The sequence below is a fragment of the Erythrolamprus reginae genome, chromosome 1 (genome assembly GCF_031021105.1).
Source record: "Erythrolamprus reginae isolate rEryReg1 chromosome 1, rEryReg1.hap1, whole genome shotgun sequence".
Lineage (NCBI taxonomy): Eukaryota > Metazoa > Chordata > Lepidosauria > Squamata > Dipsadidae > Erythrolamprus > Erythrolamprus reginae.
In genome coordinates this window covers 336,990,755-337,014,831 of record NC_091950.1, presented here as the reverse complement: position 1 = coordinate 337,014,831, position 24,077 = coordinate 336,990,755, and the positions used below count along the sequence as shown (strand labels likewise).

Genomic DNA, 24,077 nt, shown 5'->3' with positions numbered 1-24,077 from the left:
CTTCTGGGGCCACTGGAAGTTGGGATCAGACCATTTTCAGAAGAGGTGGGGAAGGTCTTTTGCTCTCCCCAAGTTTCAGAGCCTTTCTAGGAGCCTGGGGAGGTTGAAAATACCCCTACCCCCGGGCCTCCAAATGTTTCATTTGCTGACTTCTGGTTGAACCCGAACTTCTATTTTTTGCTCTCCCCAGGCTTCAGAACCTTTCTGGACGCCTTCTTCAAGTTGGGAAACGAGCCATTTCTGACCTCTGGAGTGCTTCCAGGGAGTGGGGGGGTTATTTTCACCCTTTCCAGGCTCCTAGAAAGGCTCTGGACTTTTGATTATGTTAATGAAGAATAGTTTGGAGAGGACATGGAAAACACTTTTTGAGAAACATTATTTATTATTTTGGGTCTTTTATACAGAAATCCAATTCCCTTTGATGTAAAGAAAACACTGCAGCAAGTTTTCCATAAATAAAGCTGAAGATTGGCATCATAAAAAAAAAAAGAATTATTCCCCACGATGGACAAATGATAAGCTTTGTCTTATCATTGGTTCTTCATTACAAAATATAATGTGCAGCTGTCAGCTCAGTTAGGCATATATTTTGGGCTGTTGAAAGCATTTGGAACAGATGCTTTGCAAAGAGTCTTAATCTGGGCAAAGCGCTATAGAAGCCATATTGTTTGGAATTCTTTCTCAGTTGCTTTGAAGACTTTCTTCGGGGGGTTGCTAGTGAAGCAGCTGGGCCTACATACATACAAAATGTAAACACAATCAGGAAAGCAGCTGCAGAAGCCTTCCAAAACATGTGGATTCTTCAGTGCTTTGAAGACAGGTGCTTGGCACACTGACCGCCCATTGCAAACTATTTCTTTTGAATGCTTTGCACATCTCTAGTCCAGTGTTTTTCAACCAGTGTGCCATGGCACACTAGTGTGCCGAGAGACATGGTCAGGTGTGCCGCGAAGCTCAGAGAGAGAAAGAAAGGAAGAGAGAGAGAAAGAAAGCAAGAGAGAGAGAGAAAGAAAGGAAGAAAGAGAACAAGAGAGAGAGAAAGAAAGCAAGAGAGAGAGAAAGAAAGAAAGAAAGAGAGAAAGAACAAGAGAGAGAAAGAAAGCAAGAGAGAGAGAGAGAAAGAAAGAAAGAGAACAAGAGAGAGAGAAAGAAAGCAAGAGAGAGAGAGAAAGAGAACAAGAAAAAGAAAGCAAGAGAGAGAGCAAGAGAGAAAGAAAGCAAGAGAGAAAGAGAAACAGAGGGAGGGAAGGAGAGAGAGAGAAAGACATAGAGGGAGGTAGGGATTAGGTTAGGTTAGGTTTATTGGATTTATATGCCGCCCCTCTCCGCAAACTCAGGGCGGCTCACAACAATAATAAAAAAACAAAAAAAAAAACAGTACAGTACACAATACCAAATCCAATGCCCACCCATCCAGTTCCAATTTAAATTAATAATCTCATAAAAAACAGTATATATAAAAAACAGGCACACAGTCAATCAATCAACAAAACAACATGGGCAAGGGGGAGGTGTTTTAGTTCCCCCATGCCTGACGGCAAAGGTGGGTCTTAAGGAGTTTACGAAAGACAGGGAGGGTGGGGGCAATCCTAATCTCAGGGAGGAGCTGGTTCCAGAGGGTCGGGGCCCCCACAGAGAAGGCTCTTCCCCTGGGTCCCGCCAGACGACATTGTTTAGTCGACGGGAGGGAGAGAGAGAGCAAAAAAGAGAGGAAGGAAGGAAGAGAAAGAAAGAGGGATGGAGAGAGAGAGAAAGAAAGAGGGAGAGAAAGAGGGGAGGAGAGAGAAATAATGCAAAAGGGAGGAAGAGAGAGATAATTTTTTTGTCCAAACTTTTTTTAGCACCCCCCCCCCCCGCCCCACTCAATGTGCCCCAGGGTTTCGTAAATGTAAAAAATGTGCCGCGGCTCAAAAAAGGTTGAAAGTCACTGCTCTAGTCTATATCTGTGTATCAAAGTTGAAATGATAATGCCTTAGATTTATTCTGTCTTCAAATCATTTTAAAAAATTCCTGAAATACATTTTATAGACTGTTAATAGTATATGATGGTTCTTTTGACAGAGTTTTGAAGGCACCATTGTATGGGAAAGCCAAGATTTGCAAGGCCTTGTTTCTAGAAATCTTCATAAAGTGATGGTGAATGATGGCGGTGGTGTCTTCAGAATTATTACGGTCTGTCTTTTTATTCCCATTTCTTTTAAACGTACAAATAACTTTTCTTCAAACGAACAAATTGGCAAATGTTTCAGGTTTTTAAATATTTTATCTTCCCTTCTGTCCATATTGTTTTATGTATCTTTCTCTTTCAGTGTTAGATAGCTTATTCACAGTTGAAATATATACCGTATCCAGAAATTAAATGCTAATGTTGCCGACACTCCTCTCCAAGTACTTTTATTTAAAACTACTAATCATGTAAATTTTCTTAATTTAAGAAGGACGAGATATAATTTAGCTTGGAACTATTGCTGAACAATTAGACAGAAACAGTTTAAAGAAAATTAGAAGTTGCTGAAGTGTAAAATAGTAATAAAATATCCTAATTTCTTTATAAGTTGCTATTCACTTTGAATGTTATATTCATTAAAAAGTAACGTTTTTGAATTCTTGGTGCTCTCAGCTTGGTTATTTTCTTGCAGATGTATCATTGCCCAAAAAGGTAACATCTTCATTGCATAAAAGTGCAATGGGTATATAAAATATGCATATAATTGATTGATAATGTGCTATCAAGTTCTTTTAGATTCCAGGCAAACGCATAGATAGATATTCTCTATAAATATGTATGTAGTAGAATTGGGGAATGTAGGAGTTTTAGATTGTTTATGTATGTATGTATGTATGTATGTATGTATGTATGTATGTATGTATGTATGTATGCTATTGTCTTTTGTGTTAAGCAATGTATGCCAACTATAGAAAAGATATAAGAAATAATAAACCAAAGAAATTAAAGGCATGTGATACAGAAAACGAAGAGAAACAGCTGGATCTAGTTTCAGCAACCCTATTTACTGGCTTCTCCAATCTTTTGGACTTGGAAGGCTTCCTGGTTTTCGCTACATTTGTCTACCACTTTATGCATTCCCTTTTATTCTTTATTTCTAAAATGTACATGGAAATATGCAGTGAATGAAATTATTGGCATTGCATTTCTCCCATAAGGCCAGAACATGATGCTTGAAAGACTGCAAGCATTCCCAAGGCAGAGACTAATTAGAAAGAAATTATTTTTCAAATGCAGATGCCCTACATAACTACAGCTAATTTGAGACCAAAGTAACCATTCAAAACTCTATGTGTGACTTCGGTGAGAAACAGCTGCATGTGCTGTTTCCTTTACTGGAGTGTTGGAGGCCATCCAAGAAAGTGGATTACACCCCCCTCAACTTTTTGTTTGCAGGAGTATTTGGAATTCTCTTATTCACGCTTACTCAATTACAAACATAATTGGGTTGACCCATGAGTTACGACCTACAATATCTTCAGTTAGATTGCAGTTCTAATTCACTATATACCAGAAAGCAATGGTCCTCTTGAGTTGTACTTTACAAATCATAGCTCTAAACTAGAGGGCTCTGCATCCAAAATCATTCTTTTACGCAGAGTTAACTTTGTTTAGGCTTTGCAAGTTTGAATTCCACAAAGGGTATGTACAAAATAGAAAACATCTTTTGTTCTAACTCTGACATAAGCCGATGTAATCTAGAAAATCTGCCAAGCCATTTGGGCTCGGACACAGTGTAACTGAAACAAAAGCTGGAGTGTTTGAGTTGTCCCAGATTTTGGCTGAAACAAAAACCAGACTGGTTCAGCGTGATTTTATGAGGTGGAGAAGCTGAGCCTATTATGCGTCATCCATTCCACGTAGCTTGTGACCCGTCCCCTATATTCCCAATACATTCCTCCTTCCTCCCCCATCTCAACACATTCCACCAGACTGCCAGTCTGCCATCTCCCCAAAATCTTCCTTCTTTGCTCCTTTTCAGTTGCTGCATTAGTGCATCTATGGCACACTTGCCCTTTACTGCAGTGGTCACAACAGGAAAGGACAGACTCTGAACATAGCACATTCCACCAGCTGGCTTGCCTCTCCCCCAAATTTCTGCCCGTGATGTCCCAATGAGAGATATTCCATTGGCCAACCTGCCTCCTGAGCTTCCTCTTATCAATGTTAGTATATATACCGCCACCCAGAAAACCCAATTTGCACTGAAAGTTGTTGAAAGAAAACGCATAAGCCACGCCCACAGTGTGGTAGTAAATATTTTGGTAGCCCTTCACTGCCTGCAGCCTTGAGTTTTTCCTGCTATTACCTTTCACCACTGCTTTCTGAAGCAATTTTGTTTTGTTCTGTTTGTTGTGTTTTATTCAGTTAGACGATTGGGAAAAATTATGGAAAATTATTTATAAGATGACATTGTCGGTATCGTAGAAAGAAAATTTACGTAAGATGTTTTATCGGTGGCATTATGCTCCGGCACGTTTAGCCAAAATTCATCGAAACATAAGTAATAAATCTACAGAGAGGGGCGGCATACAAATCAAATAAATAAAATTAAAAATAAATAAATAAATAAGTGCTGGAAATGCAAATCTGCCATAGGTACATATTACCATATTTGGTGGTTATGTCCGGAAGCAGAAAAATTTTGGTCTAAGATTCAAAACTGGTTGAAAGAAATGTTAAATTATTAATTGGAAATGAAACCGTAAATGTATCTTTTGGGAATAATTAGAGGACAGCATAGCAAAGAAGATTACTATTTAATAACTCATATATTAACATCAGCAAGGTTGATGTGTGCACAAACTTGGAAAAAGGAAAATATACCAAATGAAGAAATGGTGATTAGGAAAATGCCAGATTGTGCCAAATTAAGCAAATTAACATACAAATTACAGAATAAACAAAATAAAGACTACGACACAGTTTGGGGGAAATTATATAGTTGGATAGAAAAGAAAAAAGAATTGAACTAACGTTTAAGAAAAAGAATGAATCAATGAAAACAGAATTGTAAAGTATTAAACTAATTCATTTTGTGGGTTTTTTTATATCTGAAAGTTTGTCGGTATGTCTTGTTTTGTTTGTTTATTATTAAATTAAATTAAAAAGGAGGGGGAGAATCCATCATACAGACAAAATGTCTGAAATATGCATGTTTTGATTCAAACAAGGAGCACTGGAAAATAATTATTCCTGCATGGGAGTGCTTTGTGCACATACATTGCTAATTTCCTTGTGCAATTCATGGTGTATTATTTTCACATTGGGAGTGGCAATTCTCTCTATATGTGAACTGCAATACTAAGATGACCTTGCAAACAAAACGGTGTTCTAGCAAAACTCATTTACATCATCAAGGAGTTGCTTCAAAGAAAGCGTCTTCATTTACCGTATATCCTTTTCCATTATTAAGGGCTGTTAATCAAATATTAACCATTTAGGTCTGTACAGGTACAATTGACTTTATAGTTTCCAGGATGATCTTAAGGTACCATGTACTTCAGTGCTCTTTGAGTCCTGCATCTTGTCCCATATATATGCTCTTCTGTTTAGTGACAGTAGATATTGTCAACATACTACTGATCAACTGGTGTTACATTCTAGCTTTTCTTCCACTTTTTACCATTGTGTTCGCATGAATATTTTAGTCTCATGGAACATAGAACAACCAGTTTCAGGGATTGGGACAGCTGCTAATTTTAAGGAAAAGGGGTAAGGAAACCAGGAGCCCTACATAGGCTGTTTGAATCAATACTCTAAAGACGACAGGGTTAAAACAGAAAACTATGTTAACTTTTAAAAGTCCTACAAATATATCAGGTGTTACAAAACATTTAAAATGAACAGTACTTTTGTACATTATTGCAATATGATTGCTGTTTGCTCCAGCACTTTGCTCCAGCCGCACTGAAAATAAGACAAAACTTCTGGATGCCTTAATGCTGGAGTAAAAATCTCATAATGCTAATCTACAATGAACATATTATGAATGCATTTAACGATACCTATATGTAGATCAAATGTGTCTGACGTATTATGTGATGATGGTTTCTGTCACCTTTTTGTGACCTTGTATACCCATTTAGCCAGGTTTGCCGGTAGATACATTTTTAGTGAGAAAACAGGGGTTGACAAGTTTTTGTTTGTTTGTTTGCAGAATAGCTTTCCTGACATTTCTTGATTTGTGGCCTATGTCCCTCTCCTGTTAAAAGTTTTAGGAATTTTGGAATACTAGAAACAGAAATCGTGAATTATAAATATCAGAGCACTAAGAAATGTGCTTATCGATTTATTAAATTTCTATACTACTATGTACCTGATCTAAGTGGTTTATACAACCATAACAAAGCCATATACTGTATTTTTCGGACTGTAAGACAAACTTTTTTGGCTTCTGCGTGCCCCATTTTTCAGCCTTTTTCAGGCCTGTTTTGGCATATTTTGGGGGCTTTTTAAAACCCATTTTTTCAACATTTTTAACCCATTTTGAGGGGGGTTTTCAGCCCATTTTTGAGGCTTCTTTTGGCCTGTTTTCAAGGTTTAATTTTGGCTTGTTTTTTTTTTAAAGGTTGAAAAATATTGAAAATGGGCTGGAGGGGAAAAACCCTTGGGAAAAAAAGGGTGGAGCCTAAAAAATGGGCCAAAACTTTTTTGTTATGGTTTTCCTCTATTAAATTTATGTGCGTTTTATAGTCAGGTAAATTTTATAGTCTCAAAAATACAGTAAGTACATGGATAAAAACATAGCTTAGACACTGGATTAAAAACAAGTTAAAATTTACAAGTAAAATTTAACAAGATTAACATTCAAAAGCTAGGAAATCGTCCTCAGGTCACTAGCCATCCCCAGGGTTACCTCATACTTTTAGATACCAAGGCCACTTGGCAAAGCCAGATCATAAGGTTCTTCTGAAAAACTGGAAGAGTGGTGGTCACCTCCCTCTGGGGGTAATAAATTATTGCTAACAAAGAATTTTGACAGTGCAGTCCAATTTATATTTATTTATTTTATTTATTTATTTATTACTTGGATTTGTATGCCGCCCCTCTCCGAAGACTCATATTAATTGGGCTAAATAAAACAAGTATAGTATATCATGGTCTAAATTTCAATTATCTTTTTAAATTGTCCACAATAGGCAGGAGAAGGATCACTACCACATGAATTTACACAAGGTGTGGAAGGGATCGCAGGTGGCTTTATTTATACTATTCAAGGTAAGCAGCCTAATGATGCTGATGCTTCCTTCTGTTAAGCTAAGCAGGTAGATAAAATGCACTTCAGGTCCAGGTGGCTTAATGGATGTGCTTTATCTCAGTCTTGGACCATCCTGTCTCACTGAGAATTTTTGCGCTTGTCTGACCGCTTAAGTAGATGGTGAAAAATATAGAGCTGTTGTGACATGAAGTGTGCAAACTCTGACTCTTGGGTATAAGTTTGTCTTTATACCATTTTGCACCACTGTAGGGGAAGAATATTCTGTGGGTTGTGATTCACTTTGTGAAGGACGTTATTTTTAATATATCTTCTAGTTGGATATACTTGAACTTGGGAGTTTTCTCATCTTGCAATATTTTTCTTACTATTTATGCAAAATGATATGAATTTAAACAAGTAGCTTTGCTTCTGACATAAGGACGCCCATCAGAGGCATGGAAAAGAGACCGTTCCACCTATCTACTGTAGCCACTTTATCTCAAAGTGTACTTGGGATTGTTTGATTGCTAGCTGGAAATTTTGACATGTATTCAGAATAACCGAGTTGGAATGGACCTTGGAGGTCTTCTATTCCAACCCTTGCTCAAGCAGAAAACCCTATACCTGTGATGGTGAACCTATGGCATGCGTACCACAAGTCTGGCGTGCATATGCGTGCCAGCCAGCTGCTTTTTGGGCCTTCTGGCCCACTGAGAGTCAGGAAACAGCCTGTTTTCAGCCTCCTGAGGGAATGGCGAAGGGCTGGTTTTTGCCCTTCCTAAGCTTCAGAGCCTTTTTAGAAGCCTGGGGTGGGCAAAAATGGCCTTCCCTACCCCCCCGGAGAATCTCTGGAGGCTGGAAACGTTCCGTTTGCCTACTTCCAGTTGAAACGGAAGTTCCATTTTTATTTTTCTCTGAGAATTTCTAGGAGCATTCTTCAAGTTGGGTAACGGCCTATTTCTGGCCTCTGGAGAGCCTCGGGGGGGGGGGGGGGGTACTAGGGAAGGCTGTTTTCGCCCTCCCCAGACTTCTGAAAAGGCTCTGAAGCTTGGGAAGAGCAAAAAACAGGCCTTCGCCATTCCCTCCGGAGGCTGAAAACAGGCTGTTTCCTGACTCTCAGTGGGCCCAGAAGGCCCCAAAAGCAGCTGGCTGGCACGCACATGCACGCTAGACTTGTGGTACGCATGCTCTGAAGCCTAGGGCAAAAAATGGACGTGCCATTACATGCCAGGAGCGGGGGGAGCGTGATGCGTACATGTGTGGGAGGGGGCCATGGAATTATGCATGTGGGCATGCATGCACACATCCCCCCACACACCCTTTTGGCACGCCAACCAAAAAAGGTTCACCATCTTTGCCCTATACCAGTGATGGAGAACCTTTTTTTCCCTTGGGTGACAAAAGAGCATGTGTGCCCACACCTGTAATTCAATGCCTGGGGAGGGCAAAAACAGCTCCCCCTGCCCCCCGGAGGCCCTCTGGAGGCCGGAAACATCCTTTGCCCCAACTTCTGGTGGGCCCAGTAGATTCGTGTTTTGCCCTCCCCAGGCTCCAACGGCTTCTCTGGAGCCGGGGGAGGATTAAAAAAAACCCTCCGTCATCCCCCGGAAGCTCTTTGGAAGCCAAAAATGCCCTCCCAGAGCCTCTGAGTGAGCCAAAAATCAGCTGGCCAGCACACACATGCACATTGGAGCTGATATGGCTCCGCATGCCACCTGTAGCACCCATGCCATAGGTTCGCCATCATTGCCCTATACCATTTCAGACAAATGGTTGTCCAGTCTCTTCTTATAAAGAGGAATACTCACAACCTCTGAAAGCAAATCATTCCACTAATTAATTGTTGTGTCAAGAAGTCAGGAGAAGTAACAGGAAAAGGTATTTTCCACTCATGGAAATCAATTTGTGTGGTTCGGTATTTTGCCCAATCATTTTTCAGTGTGCTTAATATTTTATTGCTGCTTGATTCTTCACTGGCTTTTGTACTTTAGAAAACTGCACAAGTTTATTGAAATAATAAATTGACTATAGTTGCACAGCTTTGTCTTTTATTGAATGCATTTGTTGATCAAAGTCTGATAGCAAAAGGAATTCCTTTTCTGTTTGCTCATTTCAAATAAGATATGGAGGGTTGAGAGAATCTGTGGTGCCACATTTGGTTGGGTTTTGGGAGAAAAATAAGAAACTTTATTTCACAAGGATATATGTAACATTGGGTGTAGTTACAAGCGGTGTGCCACAAGGGTCTGTTCTGGGTCCTATTCTTTTTAATATGTTTGTGAGTGACATAGGGGAAGGTTTGGTAGGGAAGGTTTGCCTATTTGCCGATGACTCTAAAGTGTGCAATAGGGTTGATATTCCTGGAGGGGTCTGTAATATGGTAAATGATTTAGCGTTACTAGATAAATGGTCAAAGCAATGGAAACTGCAGCTTAATGTTTCCAAATGTAAAATAATGCACTTGGGGAAAAGGAATCCTAAATCTGAGTATTGCATCGGCAGTTCTGTGTTAGCAAAAACTTCAGAAGAGAAGGATTTAGGGGTAGTGATTTCTGACAGTCTCAAAATGGGTGAGCAGTGTGGTTGGGCAGTAGGAAAGGCAAGTAGGATGCTTGGCTGCATAGCTAGAGGTATAACAAGCAGGAAGAGGGAGATTGTGATCCCCTTATATAGAGCGCTGGTGAGACCACATTTGGAGTACTGTGTTCAGTTCTGGAGACCTCACCTACAAAAAGATATTGACAAAATTGAACGGGTCCAAAGACGGGCTACAAGAATGGTGGAAGGTCTGAAGTATAAAACGTATCAGGAAAGACTTAATGAACTCAATCTGTATAGTCTGGAAGACAGAAGGAAAAGGGGGGACATGATCGAAACATTTAAATATGTTAAAGGGTTAAATAGGGTTCAGGAGGGAAGTGTTTTTAACAGGAAAGTGAACACAAGAACAAGGGGACACAATCTGAAGTTAGTTGGGGGAAAGATCAAAGGCAACATGAGAAAGTATTATTTTACTGAAAGAGTAGTAGATCCTTGGAACAAACTTCCAGCAGACGTGGTTGGTAAATCCACAGTAACCGAATTTAAACATGCCTGGGATAAACATATATCCATTGTAAGATAAAATACAGGAAATAGTAAAAGGGCAGACTAGATGGACCATGGGGTCTTTTTCTGCCGTCAGTCTTCTATGTTTCTATGTTTCTATGTTTCTAGTTCAAAGGAAGCATATTAAAAACCCTTCAGTGTAAGGACAGGGAAATGTTGTAATGTGATTAAGATTAATGTGATTTTTCCAGGAGTGAAATCCAGCAGGTTCTGAAAGGTCATGGAGAATCAGTAGTGGAAATTTTGAGTAGTTCAGAGAACCAGAAAATACCATTTCTGTCTGGCTCCAGAGTGGGATGGGACTGGAAATGTTGCAATATCCTTCACCTGTAATGGGGTGAGAATGGAAATTTTGCAATATCTTTCCCCTGCCATCCCACCAAACCATCCCACGCCCACCAAGCCACACCCACAGTAGAGGTAGGTTTTTTAAAAATTGGATTTCATCACTGGCCTTTTCCTGCTTCCATTTCAGAAGGCGAGATACTTTTACAAACCCTGCAGAGTCGCTCTGAAAGATTCCTAATCCACATGAACAAACTAGAAAAGGAGGGTGTCTTACTGAAGGAAGAAAGCAACATTTATGACGATATAGTTTTTGTTGATGTTGTTGATACTTATAGAAACGTTCCAGCCAAATTACTGAATTTCTATCGATGGTAAGCTGGAGCGTGGGATGGTGATATCATATGGGTTTTGCCTGTTGATTTCTGGTTTAAAATTAACACAATGGTATTGAATACAGATGGTCCTTGACTGAGGAGTATAATTGAGCCTGCAAGTTTGATTGCAGGTTGTGATGGTTAAAATGAGTCATCGCATGATTATGACCGATTTATCACCTTTTTTTTCCAGTGGTCATGTGATGGTCATAAAGCAAACACAGCGGTTGTTGTTCAGCAAATAATGGCATGAATCAGGCTTTTTTGCCAGAAACTAGAAAAAGCCATTTTCTGGCAAAAATGTTATAAATCAGATTCATTTTCTTAATATACCCTTCAAGATATTCTATGATGTGCTGGGTCACCATGTAATATATTCTTAGAATAAGATTAGTGTTTGATTTCCTATTATGGGTTTAATTAAAACTTGATTAGAGTGCTTGCCATTCAATGCAGGTAAGGATGCATATTGACAAATACTTTTTCAGATGATGATAACACTGATGATTTTGATATAGGACTGTAGAAGCTGCAAGTTTTGATGTCCTGCTGAAGACAGATGATGACTGCTACATAGATTTAGAGGCAATATTTAACAGAATAAAACTTAAAAACTTGGGCAGACCAAATATCTGGTGGGGAAAGTGAGTACTGTTTTCTAATATATCTGTCTGTCTGTCTGTCCGTCCGTCCGTCCGTCTATCCATCCATCCATTTATTTATTACATTTCTATGCCGCCCTTTTCGAGGCAACTCAGGGCAGCATACAACATTAAATATAACAATATATACAAAATCTAATAACTAGAAAATATGAACTTTCACTAAAACATTTTAAAATTATATAGTGTTATTTATACAATTAGTGTAAAGAATTTTATAGCACTCAATATACGCTGCTCAAAAAAAAGGGAACACTCAAATAACACATCCTAGATCTGAATGAATACTTTGTTCTGTACAAAGTTGAATGTGCACAACAGCATGTGAAATTGATTGTCAGTCAGTGTTGCTTCCTAAGTGGACAGTTTGATTTCACAGAAGTCTAATTTACTTGGAGTTATATTGTGCTTATTTAAGTTTTCTTTATTTTTTTGAACAGTGTAGATGTGCTGCAGTTAAAGTGAGTTAATGGTAAAAGAAAGATCTTTTTAATAAAAAAATCATTTAAAAAACTGTTTCTTTTGTTAATGTTCTTTTTTGTAAAACATTGCTGAGAAGACATCAAACAATGATTAAAACAAATCTAAGAACCTTGTTTCAAAATGTGTTGCTTCATTGACCAAACTGCATTGAGTAAAATTTTTTTGGAGTTATTTTCATTGGTTCTGCGTGTCCATCTGTAGAGTCAAGTCTTTAAGGCAGCAAGAAGTATGCATGGATATATGGATGTTTAATCAAGGAGTTGGAAGGGATTAAGTCAACGAAGAGGGGCGGCATACAAATCCAATAAATAAATAAATAAAGCCCAAAACAATATTTTTTGACAGGATTTTTCCTCTTTTATATTCTCCTTTTTTCCCTTGAAAAAAAGCTGCTGGTAAAGGACAAATACTCATGGGAAATCTGAATTCATCTATCACAAAGGAACTTTAAAGTTAATTTTATTTATTTATTTGTTTGTTTGTTTGTTTATTTATTTTGTCCGATACACAATGAAGGTTATAGAGGATATACTCATAGTAAAATATATCAGAGAAAGAATAGAAGATATAAGAATACAATATATCAATGAAAGAATAGAGAAAGGATATAGCAATAGAAGAAAAGATATAGGAGATATAGGACAGGGGATGGAAGGCACACTAGTGCACTTATGCACGCCCCTTACTGACCTCTTAGGAATCTGGAGAAGTGCTATAAAGTGCTATAGATTCACCAGTCCTGACTTACTACCATATGAAGATGCTGACAATGAGAATGAACAGTGAAATCTTGTTGTAAAAGACAGATTGGGGGGGGGGGGGATTTCTGGGATTCAGGATTATCTGTTGTGTTGCTAAGTTGTGTATTGTGTGGTTTAATGTAATTTGTACATGATATAATTTCTCAATTTACATATTGTTTTTTAAACTTTGCAACTTTAAAACTTCAACTCCCCAAATTCCCTAGTCTTTTAAAATTTGTTCAAAAGTGTTGGCCATGATTAGTTCGTTAGGGGACTTCTAGAAAATTCTGGGATTGTAGTCTAGATTGGGAAATGGAGAAAAATCTCAGCAGAAGGCAGTGACAAACTATTACTCACATTCCTAATTGCCCTGGAATAAAGTGGAAAAAATCCAAATAATTGAATTATTCCTTTAAGGATCTTGAACCTGTCTACTGAAGTTACAAGATGGAGCTTTACTGGAACTTTATTTATTTTTATTTATTTTTCTTCCTCTTTGGGATGTATTTTAATTGAAGTAATGAATTCTATCCCAAGGTCAAAATGGGGTGGCTCAGATACTGCTGTCCTTCACATGATCAAACTCCAACTGAAATTATGTCTATTGGTAAACCTCTCAAACCCATGAAATGAGTTTGTGTTCTTCTGTCACTTAAGCCTCTTGATGAATTATTAAAATGATCTACTTAGCCACCCTATAAGAGACGAAGAGGAAAGCTGGGGAATAAGCACGACACTTCTAAGGAAATGGACAAGAGAATTAAAATGTCTGTAAGACAGTGCTGGAGATAAAGGGGTTAGGAAAGCTTCCTCAGTCGCTCAGATGGGTTAGAGAAATATTTATTAATGTTTGTATCAAAATTACAACATGTTGGCTTAAGTTTCAGATTAAATTGGGCAGTTGATCGAACGGGGAAGTGGCAAGAGTTGGAATATCCAAGTCCTGCATATCCAGCCTTTGCTTGTGGTTCTGGTTATGTTATTTCCAAAGATGTTGTAGAATGGCTAGCAAGCAATTTTGAAAGACTCAAAATATATCAGGTAAGTCTTTGGATTGAAGGGGAGGGCATGATTAGAGCAAAGTGGAATTTTACCTTTTGAATAAATTGGATCACTAATAAAAATGCAACTTCAGGCACTCATCCACTTTTGAAGAGAATGGGTGCCTGAAGACACGTGAGATCACAGCCCCCAGGACCTTTCACTCTTGTTCAGCGTGGGAGGGGGAAGTGGGGAGTGAAGGGGGGAACAGGCTGAATGTTGCAATGCCTCTCTCTGCGATCATTCATACAGGTGAATGAATGCCACCGTGCTGCAACATTTGTAATTTCAGGACTGTGTCATAAATACTTGGGGTTATCGCGTCACTTTGAGCACTCACTAAGTGACCTGTCGTAACTGGAGGACTACCTGTACTTATTTTATTTATTTATTTATCTCCGTAGACTCGGGGCGGCTCACAACACAATAAAAACAGTTCCTGACAAATCTAATAATTTACAATTTAAAATTTAAAATAGTTAAAAAAAACCATTTTAAGCAGACATACCTACAAACATACCATACATAAATTATATAGGCCCGGGGGAGATATCTTAGTTCCCCCATGCCTGACGACAAAGGTGGGTTTTAAGGAGTTTGCGAAAGGCAAAAAGGGTAGGGGCAATTCTTATCTCTGGGGGGAGCTGGTTCCAGAGAGTCGGGGCCGCCACAGAGAAGGCTCTTCCCCTGGGGCCCGCCAACCAACATTATTTAGTTGACGGGACCCGGAGAAGGCCCACTCTGTGGGACCTAATCGGTCGCTGGGATTCGTGCAGCAGAAGACGGCCTCAGAGATATTCTGGTCCGATGCCATGAAGGGCTTTATAGGTCATAACCAACACTTTGAATTGTGACCGGAAATTGATCGGTAACCAATGCAGACTGCGGAGTGTTGGTGTAACATGGGCATACTTTCTCTCTTTTGTAGTGTAAACTATACATAAATAAAAATAATGGAAGCATTTGCACATTGATAGATAGGTGAATGACTGGTATGCATAGAATTCTAATTGGACAGAATTTTCATACTGCATTACATTAGTGTTTCATCAATCTGGATGACTTTTGGATGTTTGTACTTCAACTTCCAGCATTACCACAGGCAGCACCATGGCTGAAGAGATTCTGGAATTTGAAGTCTTCCTTTTTTTAAAGTTCCAGAGGTTGAGAAATATTGCAGTAGGCAATCTTGACTTATCTCCCCTCCCAGAAAGCTATGCAAGATCAGACATGATTAATCAGACAGATGTGAGATCATAGGAAGGACTGGATAATTGAAAAGATGACAATGGCAAACCAGTTCCATTTTGTTGCCAAAACAAACCAAAAAAACCCGATGAAATTATTGGAAATCTGTTGTGACTTGAGGATGATCTTTTCTTTATGAAAGTGTTTAAGGTCTTCATTATGCTTGTTTTGGTATAGAGTTGTGAGGCATCTGTAATCTAAATAAACATTGCCAACATAAGTGTTTAAAAACAAGGCAAAATTTATTTTGTGAAGCATGTGCCTTCTGCAGCATGTTTCAGTTCTGTTTGGTTATTTACTACACCTTATTAATTTATACACTTAGGGTGAAGATGTGAGCATGGGTATTTGGATGGCAGCCATTGGGCCAAAAAGATACCAGGTATGTGCTACCATCAGATGAAATTTCGGAATAATAGCAATAGCTATAGCATTTAGACTTATATACCGCTTCATAGTGTTTTTACAGCCCTCTCTAAGCGGTTTACAAAATCAGCATATTGCCCCCAACGATCTAGGTCCTCATTTTACCCACCTTGGAAGGTTGGAAGGCTGAATCAACCTTGAGCCGGTGGTGAGATTTGAACTGCTGAACTACAGCTAGCAGTTAGCTGAAGTAGACTGCAGTGCTACACTCTAAACACTGCGCCACCCGGCTCTTTACTGTATGTAAATCTCTATGAATGTTAGCAGTAACTTTTACAGGTCTTTAGAGGAGCCTAACATTTAAAAAGTATCCTGAAATCAATTTTGTGGACTTCTGAAATATATATTCAAACATGAGAAGTACTGTAGTCATAAAATTCCCAAGAAATGATTTTTCAGAGCTACTGACCTATGCTTATAAAATCTGTTAAGTTTTATCTACTAGGTATTGATATATAATTCAGATAATTTTGTCTTACCCCCAGCGACTAGTCAAATAAAAATTTGATTTAAGGCAGAATCTAGCTCTTTCCAAACCAGTCTTTAACATAATGCCCACATAAGGAATTAATATGTTTTTAAAGTTTAAGTTTATGGAAGGACAGCACAAAAATCAATTTTAAATGTGATATTGCCTCTGCCGTTCTTTCCTGTCTTTGAATTGTTTGCTCAACTTGTCAGTACTTGCATAAACTAGGAAAGAGCAACGTGTATATAAATCTGGATTTTTGCCTACTTGTTTATTCCAAGGGAACATGTCCCCTAAAACTGGTTGCGAAGCTATGCCTGTAATAGTGTAGCAACATTAACAGTATGTTGCTTTCTTTTAAAATAGGATGATCTCTGGTTGTGTGAGAAGACTTGTGAGAGTGGTATGCTGTCCTCTCCTCAATATTCTGCTCAGGAGCTTGAAGAGCTTTGGAGAATAAAGGAACGGTGTGGAGACCCCTGCAAATGTGAAGGAAAATGAAGGGTGGCAAACACTCTTAAGGGAAACATTAGAGAGGAAAGGAAGGGAAAAAGCAGATGTTCCATCAGTCTCCTATGTAGTCTGTTACTGGTGACAAATGTAAGAGTATGTCGCTAGCCAACTTATGCTTCTATTCCACTGGTTACATACAGTGTATGTTCATTTCAGTATGGCGGTAAACTACAGACAAGCATCACACATTCTTTCAAGAAGTGTTTCGTGTAGATAATTCGTCTAGTGTGAAATGGCCCTTAGGGCTCCATTTGCACACATATCCCCTTTTTAAATAAATGAACACTTTTCATTTTTGAACCTATCTTTTACGAAGCCAAATATGAATGTGAATTCTTTTATTGATATATTACAGAAGTAGATAAACTTGACTTTTCACGCATTTAGTGTATACAAGAGCAAGGGACTGAGGCTAAATCGAGAAAGGCAGATACAATACTGTACATATTGCATATTAAATTTGCACTTCTCTACCCATATGCCTTGCTACAGAAGACACTTAACTGAGGCAGACTGCACATGTGTGTTGGCTTCTAATGAATTGAGGGTCAGGCTGATGTTTAGTTTCACTCTGTATTTCAAATATGGGGGAAACAGTGCCTCTTGCTGGGAATACTGATATATTATCATGTAACTCCTGTAAAGAAGGAAGTTAGATGCTGTAGTAAGTTCATTTATCCTCTGTGTACTTTCAGCCAACATGTAGAGGGAGTAAGACAGCAGCTCTTTCTCCAATGTGCATATTAAATGCCCCCCACTCACACTCACCACCCACCTCCGTTGAGTGTTTTTTATGCTTTCTGGTACTCTGTGGCTATTGGGATAGGTTGGTAATGAAATACCTCAGCTTTTAATTCTCTCAAATGTGTTATTTGTATAGTAGTGAGTGGAAGGCTTGTTGAGAGTCCCACTGATTTCCATAAGTTAATAGTGTAGCACAAATGAATTACTATTTTATTTGAAGCTGGCAAAGGCTTTTTCATTTTTCTCTTACAGGCATGATAATTTCTTTTTTCTTAAAAAAACAAACAAACAAGAATACAAAAGCTTCTCTACCAAATGATACATTTTTATAACAGCTTTCCCCAACAATACAATTAAAGTTCAGTCTAAACTTTCGTTAGCAGTGTGCAAGTTATCTTCAAATGTATCAAAAGCAGCTTTTACCATCGTACTAGAATGCAATCTTCATTTTCAATAGAGTAGAATTGCAAGGGCTTTAGGTCGCTATCCAATTCAACTTCTTTGCCTTTCATCTAGGATTTAAAGAAAATGATTCGGATAGATATTAGATTCGTACATTTTAATCTAGTATATCTTAAAAGACCAAGATGGAATATAAAGGAAAGGAAGCTAATTGATTTAAAAACAATAGTACTGCTTTTTCTTATAAAGAAATCAATCATCCAACATTATAAAGTGCAATGTATTGATTTTACCAGGGTAACGAGTTGTATTATTCCGGAACCACTCAATTCATGTACTGTTGCATTATTGAATTTGAGCTTACTTTAGAACTTTCATATGATAGTTTCAGTTCTGAGCCTGGAATTTTAAGTAGACGATACAGCAATCCTTTGACCTTCTGGATAGTCATAGAATCTACATTAAAGAGAGAATTGTTTAACTATAGATAGATAATACTTGACGCCACAGTCATTGAAATTCTAGCAAAAGTTGATCCTGAAATAGATTTGTGGGAGTTGAGCTCCTGCAGTTCACAGGAACCAATTAGAATAATTAATTTGACATTGAAACTGTACTCCTCCTAAACAAAAGTTTATCAAATTATAGTCTCTATATCTCCAACCCACTGACTGACCTAAGTGACCTTCAAAATACTATTTATGGCATTAGCTCTTTTGTACCTTAACACTATGAGTGAAGCCTTTTTCCTCTACTTGACGGTATGAGGCCCCTAAATCTTTATGTGCTAATTGGTCCAGATTACCATTAACCTTATGCACTTGTATTTCAAATTAACAATATGAACGTGAAAGTGTATTTTTATAGTAAGATTTAAAGGAGTAAAAGTATTAAAAATTTGACCCATTGGCTATGCTGGGTAAATTCCCCCTTATTTCATTTAAAGCTTTATCTGAAGGCACAGCAATAGTCCTCTATTGTCAAAAATGTACTTTAAAGTATTTTTCTATTAACTTTTTGAAAAAGCTGTATCATTTTATGCAACTTGTGATAAATGTGATTTTTATTTTGAATAAATACTTTTCAAAATACAATCAAAGGGTTTATGTATATCTTATCTTTTAGTTATAATAATCCATTATCAGTGATAAGTGAAGCAGAGGGCATACATTTGCTGAAATGAGCTTTACATTTCTAAACAAAATTTCCACTGACATGAAAAAAACCCAGTTGGATAGATGTTAAGTTTCTATTGTATTAAGAATCTATATGGCATACAAAGAAATCATCTATATTGATGTAGAAAAGAAATCTAATTAGAATAATGTGGATTAAATTACAATAATCTATTTTTGATATACGGATTTCTCTTGATTTGCTTCAAAACAGATATTCTTTTGAAGGCTACAACATCTGCAATGACTTCAGATAGGGAAACTATCTTTAAAAGTGTTATTACCTATCTTACTGTAATATGCACGCAATTACCAAAATAATTGAAACATGCAGAAAATATGGAATACAGACAGCGGTGGGCTATGAGCCGGAACGCTAAATTGTGTTCGCTGCCACGGCTTGTAAGTTCTTGCAGGACCAGCGCAATTTTGCTGCTGCACCTGTGAAGGTAGCAAAATTGCGTAGGGAGCCACAAGTAAAACCTTGCTGAGACACAGTGCAATTTTGCTACCTCCACAGTTAAATCGCACTGGTCCTGCAAGAACTTACGAGCCGCGGCGGCGAGCGCAATTTAGCATTCCGGCTCGTAGCCCATCGCTGAATACACACATACTTTCCCTTACCTGGAAGTTTCTTCTCTATGGGCTTCTGGTCAGCTCTGTCCGGGCATTTAAAAGTCAAAGCTTAAGACAGAGAAAAGAAAAAACTGCATAAACACAGTTCAATCTAGAATTTCTTATAGTCAAAGTATACCTAGTGAAGCCAATTGCAGAAATTATTCAAGAGTAAACTTTCCCACAGGTTTTAATGAATTTATTCCAATTGTCAACACACACACATACACACCCTACATAATGGGGAAAGCACACGTCCATTTTACATTCAAATTCTGCTATATTGACTGGAGTAAGTTAAGGTAACATTCATACACTGGCTGATAACATTTAGCACATTTAATTATAACAACAAATGTTAGGGAATCTCATCCTTAATTCTTATGCAAGTGGCCATTTCACAGTGAAAGTTAGTCATACATGATGGTCACAACATAATTACAGTGGTACTTCTACCTAAGAACGCCTCTACACTTATGAACTTTTTAAGATAAAAAACGGGAGTTCAAATTTTTTCCGCCTCTTTTCAAGAATTATTTTCCACTTACAAAACTGTAACCGGAAAAGGTGGGGAGAAGCCTACAGGGGCCTCTCTAGGAATCTCCTGGGAGGAAACAGGGTCGGAATAGGCAGGGAGAAGCCTCCATGGGGCCTCTCTAGGAATCTCCTGGGAGGAAACAGGGCCGGAATAGGTGGGGAGAAGCCTCCATGGGGCCTCTCTAGGAATCTCCTGGGAGGAAATGGCCTTCACCCTCCCTGTGGTTTCCCCAACCGCACACATTATTTGCTTTTACATTGATTCCTATGGGAAAAATTGCTTCTTTTTACAAACTTTTCTACTTAAAAACCTTGTCACAGAACGAATTAAGTTTGTAAGTAGAGGTACCACTGTACCTTTATTCCAAAAGCAGGAATCAAAATACTGATTAGGTTACAAAATTAATGCTTTTCCCACCCACCACACAGCCATTCCTAGCTTACAAAGTGTACAACTACAAAACATCTGCAAAGGGTATTTTGCAACATGCATGGGAGCTGGCAAAGCATTCTTTGTCAAGGACTGAAACAATTGCATCTTCCAGAAGAATTGGGGTGGTTTCAAAGACTAATCTTTGTCAATTACAGGGGTGAAACTGGGGGTAATTCGCTTCAAGGGATAATTTGGACATATCCTGGGGTAATGAAGCAATTTTTAATTGCTTGTTCCTGAGGTGAGGCTCTAGTTTAGGACTGCCACTGCTGAAACACTTATGCAAAACAAGTGGGTTTTTTTAATGTTTAGGGAGTAATGACATTCAAGACCAGGAAAAGGGATAATTAGGCCAAACAGTTTAAGAACCACTGGTCTATACAATCACATCACTGCTAATTAAGGCATGTTTGCTCAGAAGGAATTGCAAGTATATGCAGAATGCAAACTAGATACAAATAATAGCTGTGGGAATACATTGTAGACATTAGAGTCATAATTTGCATCGGTGGGAAAACTTAACTAGCACAGTTTGCAGATTTTTCAATATAGTATTATATATTTAGATAAATTAGTATACATTTGTATCTTACTCAACAGCTGATTCTTTAGAGAAAAAGGTTTTTCCCTTTCCAGCTCTCCATCTTCTGGGGCACCATAGGCTGTTAAGAGGGAAAACAATAAAAAAATATATACTGAGCCAGAATGTTATAGTATAAAGAGCAAAATGCCTATAGGTTGTCATGTTTTTCAATGTTTTCCTATTGAAACAGGTACAATATACATAAATATCTGCTTAAAAGTCACAAAGAAAATACCTACTTCTAGTTCTGAACTCTGCTTGAAAAAAATTGTCAGAAACATTCAAGAAATCCAACTACTGTACATGTTTTTCAATCAAACCAATAAATCAGAAGACATGTCCTTCTAGAATGGTTAGTAATTTAACACGTTCCTCCAATTCACCCAGAATAGATATTAAGACTAAAGTTACATAGCCGTGGTGGCGAACCTATGGCAGGTGTGCCACACAGATCCATATCAGAGGGATAATAATAATAACAACAGCAACAACAACAGCAACAACAAAAATAATAATTTATTAGATTTGTATGCCGTCCCTCTCCGAGGACTCGGGGCGGCTCACAACAACATAAACAGTGTAGAAATCCAATTTTAAAAAAATACAATTAAAAACTCTTATAATAAAATAATCACACAATCCAATCAAACCATACAGCAACCTTGACAATTGGGGTGTGCCTGTTGTGCTGTTTTTTGCACTCCAGAGGGTTCAGGGAAGCTTCCTGAAGTCCTGGGTGGAAAAAAAAAAAAGCACAATGGGCATACCAGAAGTTCAGAAAATGCACTTTCTGTTTGCCCGTTGTGCTGTTTTTCGCACTCCAGAGCTTCAGAAAGCTTCCCTGAACCCTTTGGAGTGCCAAAAAGAGCACAACGGGCAAAGAGGAAGTGCATTTTATGAACTTCCGGTTTTCCCATTTGGCCATTTTTTACTGTTCCAGGCTTCAGTGAGACCATAGTGCATGCATGGGGATGGGTGGGTGGGTGGGTTGTGCGCACGCGCAGCAGTGGTGTGCATGCGTGGGGGAGGGAAAGGGTGTGGGCAGGTGCAGACATGCTAGCACACACACACACAGTCTTTTAGCCATCACTGTTATATAGTATGCAAAATGGAAAGATCTTTGTTTCAAACCAGAAATGAACAGAGTTTACTAAAAGTCCTCTTGGACCTTTTGAGGTTGATCTTGGAGAGTGGTAGAAACAAAACCTAGCACTGATGATTGTCTGGATTGTTATCTAGGTTATAATGGTCCCAAAGGTGCTTTTTTCTTTCCCTAAAAGGCATCTGGACTGTTGTTGTTGCTTTTTGAGGAAGAAGAAAATGCTTCACTTCTCATCCAAGAAGCGTCATCAATTCTAGTGGACAGTTGGAGGGGGACGGATGGAAGGATAGGTTCTGATAGGATGGGTGATGGTGAAAGAACTGTATTTATTTGCAGTCATCTGGTCTGTAGCAATCTCTCTGAGAGCTGTTGAGGCCATTTGAGGCTTTATCTGTCAGATATCTGAATCGGTGCAATTGGCTGTAGAATCTTTTTGGAACTGCTGCAAAGACTGTGTTGTAAACAGGAGATAAGTAATGTCTTATTCCTCCTCCCCACACCCCCGGTTGAGCAAGGAATGTTCAATTCTAGCGTACATAGAATCTTTTACCCCTCTTTCGAACCAATGCAGTGGTGGGTTGCGCCCGGTTCAAGTGAACTGGTAGTGCGACGGCGGCAGGCTCTGCCCACACGCCCGAGACACTACTCCACATGCGCAGAAGCTTCACACACAAGCGTACCAGTAACAAAAGGGTTTTAGCACCCACTACTATAGAGTGCTGGTGAGACCACATTTGGAATACTGTGTTCAGTTCTGGAGACCTCACTTACAAACAGATACTGACAAAATTGAACGGGTCCAAAGACGGGCTACAAGAATGGTGGAAGGTCTTAAGCATAAAACCTATCAGGAAAGACTTAATGAACTCAATCTGTAGAGTCTGGAGGACAGAAGGAAAAGGGGGGACATGATCGAAACATTTAAATATGTTAAAGGGTTAAATAAGGTCCAGGAGGGAAGTGTTTTTAATAGGAAAGTGAACACAAGAACAAGGGGACACAATCTGAAGTTAGTTGGGGGAAAGATCAAAAGCAACATGAGAAAATATTTTACTGAAAGAGTAGTAGATCCTTGGAACAAACTTCCAGCAGACGTGGTAGATAAATCCACAGTAACTGAATTTAAACATGCCTGGGATAAACATAGATCCATCCTAAGATAAAATACAAAAAATAGTATAAGGGCAGACTAGATGGACCATGAGGTCTTTTTCTGCTGTCAGACTTCTATGTTTCTATGTTTCTACAGAATCCATGGTCCTCTTTAACTCTAGTGTTGGTAATGAAACATGTGGAAGAAATCAATCAAGCTCAGAGAGCACCAAGAAACCCTGAGCTCAACCCCGAGCTACAAATATTTTTCTTCATTAGAAACAAAACCTGAAATGGTTTGATGTTTCTAAGCTTTCAGCCAAAATTAGATTTGGAAGGGTGGGAGGGTGATTTTTTTCACCATAAAGTAGGTCAAGGCTAGTCCTCAGCGACCTTCTTCCTCTACTTTGGCCTTGATTTCTTTTCTCAGCCAGCACTGACATTCCAGAACAGTATATTCACTGGGCAAACCAGCTTCGTAGTCTCATCAGCACCTTCTCATCTTTCTCTCCACTGCCATGATTGCTTGTTTGTAATGCTGTCACACCAAGGATAACTCTCATTCTTGGCTTTTGCCCAGTTTCACTCCCCTGAAACACTTTTGTCTTCATGTTCAGACTGGGCATCAGCTATTCAAGACCAGCTGCTCAGTGTATGGAAAGATTCAGGCATGGAACATTTTGTACATCCTTAATTAAAACTAACCAGCAGTTCCGAATCCCTTCTTGAAACTTAATAGTACATTGACTGCATGAAAATCTTCTCATAGGAACACAGTTTTTTTTTTAAGAACAATGTTTAGTTTGTTTACAAATATGTAGAAAATAGATG

The 24,077-nt window shown here is 38.5% G+C and overlaps 2 protein-coding genes across 7 annotated transcripts in view; one reads left to right on the top strand and one right to left on the bottom strand.

The window, feature by feature from the left end:
- The window catches only part of B3GALNT2 (beta-1,3-N-acetylgalactosaminyltransferase 2), a 42,260-nt gene extending 23,457 nt beyond the window's left edge, over window positions 1-18,803 (top strand). For 2 of the 4 annotated variants that reach the window (XM_070733987.1, XM_070733985.1), the window contains 7 exons: window positions 2,062-2,172; window positions 7,150-7,228; window positions 10,792-10,975; window positions 11,497-11,622; window positions 13,748-13,907; window positions 15,481-15,537; window positions 16,417-18,803. In XM_070733987.1, coding sequence (XP_070590088.1) covers window positions 2,062-2,172; window positions 7,150-7,228; window positions 10,792-10,975; window positions 11,497-11,622; window positions 13,748-13,907; window positions 15,481-15,537; window positions 16,417-16,551 — 852 coding nt within the window. In that variant the 3' untranslated portion in view covers window positions 16,552-18,803. The remainder of the gene's footprint in view (window positions 1-2,061; window positions 2,173-7,149; window positions 7,229-10,791; window positions 10,976-11,496; window positions 11,623-13,747; window positions 13,908-15,480; window positions 15,538-16,416) is intronic. The other 2 variants (XM_070733986.1, XM_070733984.1) reach the window with 1 other exon arrangement.
- TBCE (tubulin folding cofactor E) overlaps window positions 17,494-24,077 on the bottom strand; it is a 33,312-nt gene continuing 26,728 nt past the window's right edge. For 2 of the 3 annotated variants that reach the window (XM_070733980.1, XM_070733981.1), the window contains exons 14-17: window positions 21,063-21,131; window positions 19,509-19,568; window positions 18,074-18,165; window positions 17,494-17,819 (exon numbers count right to left, since the gene is read on the bottom strand). In XM_070733980.1, the coding sequence (XP_070590081.1) occupies window positions 17,727-17,819; window positions 18,074-18,165; window positions 19,509-19,568; window positions 21,063-21,131 (314 nt within the window). In that variant the 3' untranslated portion in view covers window positions 17,494-17,726. Of the gene's footprint in view, window positions 17,820-18,002; window positions 18,166-19,508; window positions 19,569-21,062; window positions 21,132-24,077 lie in introns of all 3 variants that reach the window. The other variant, XM_070733983.1, reaches the window with a different exon arrangement.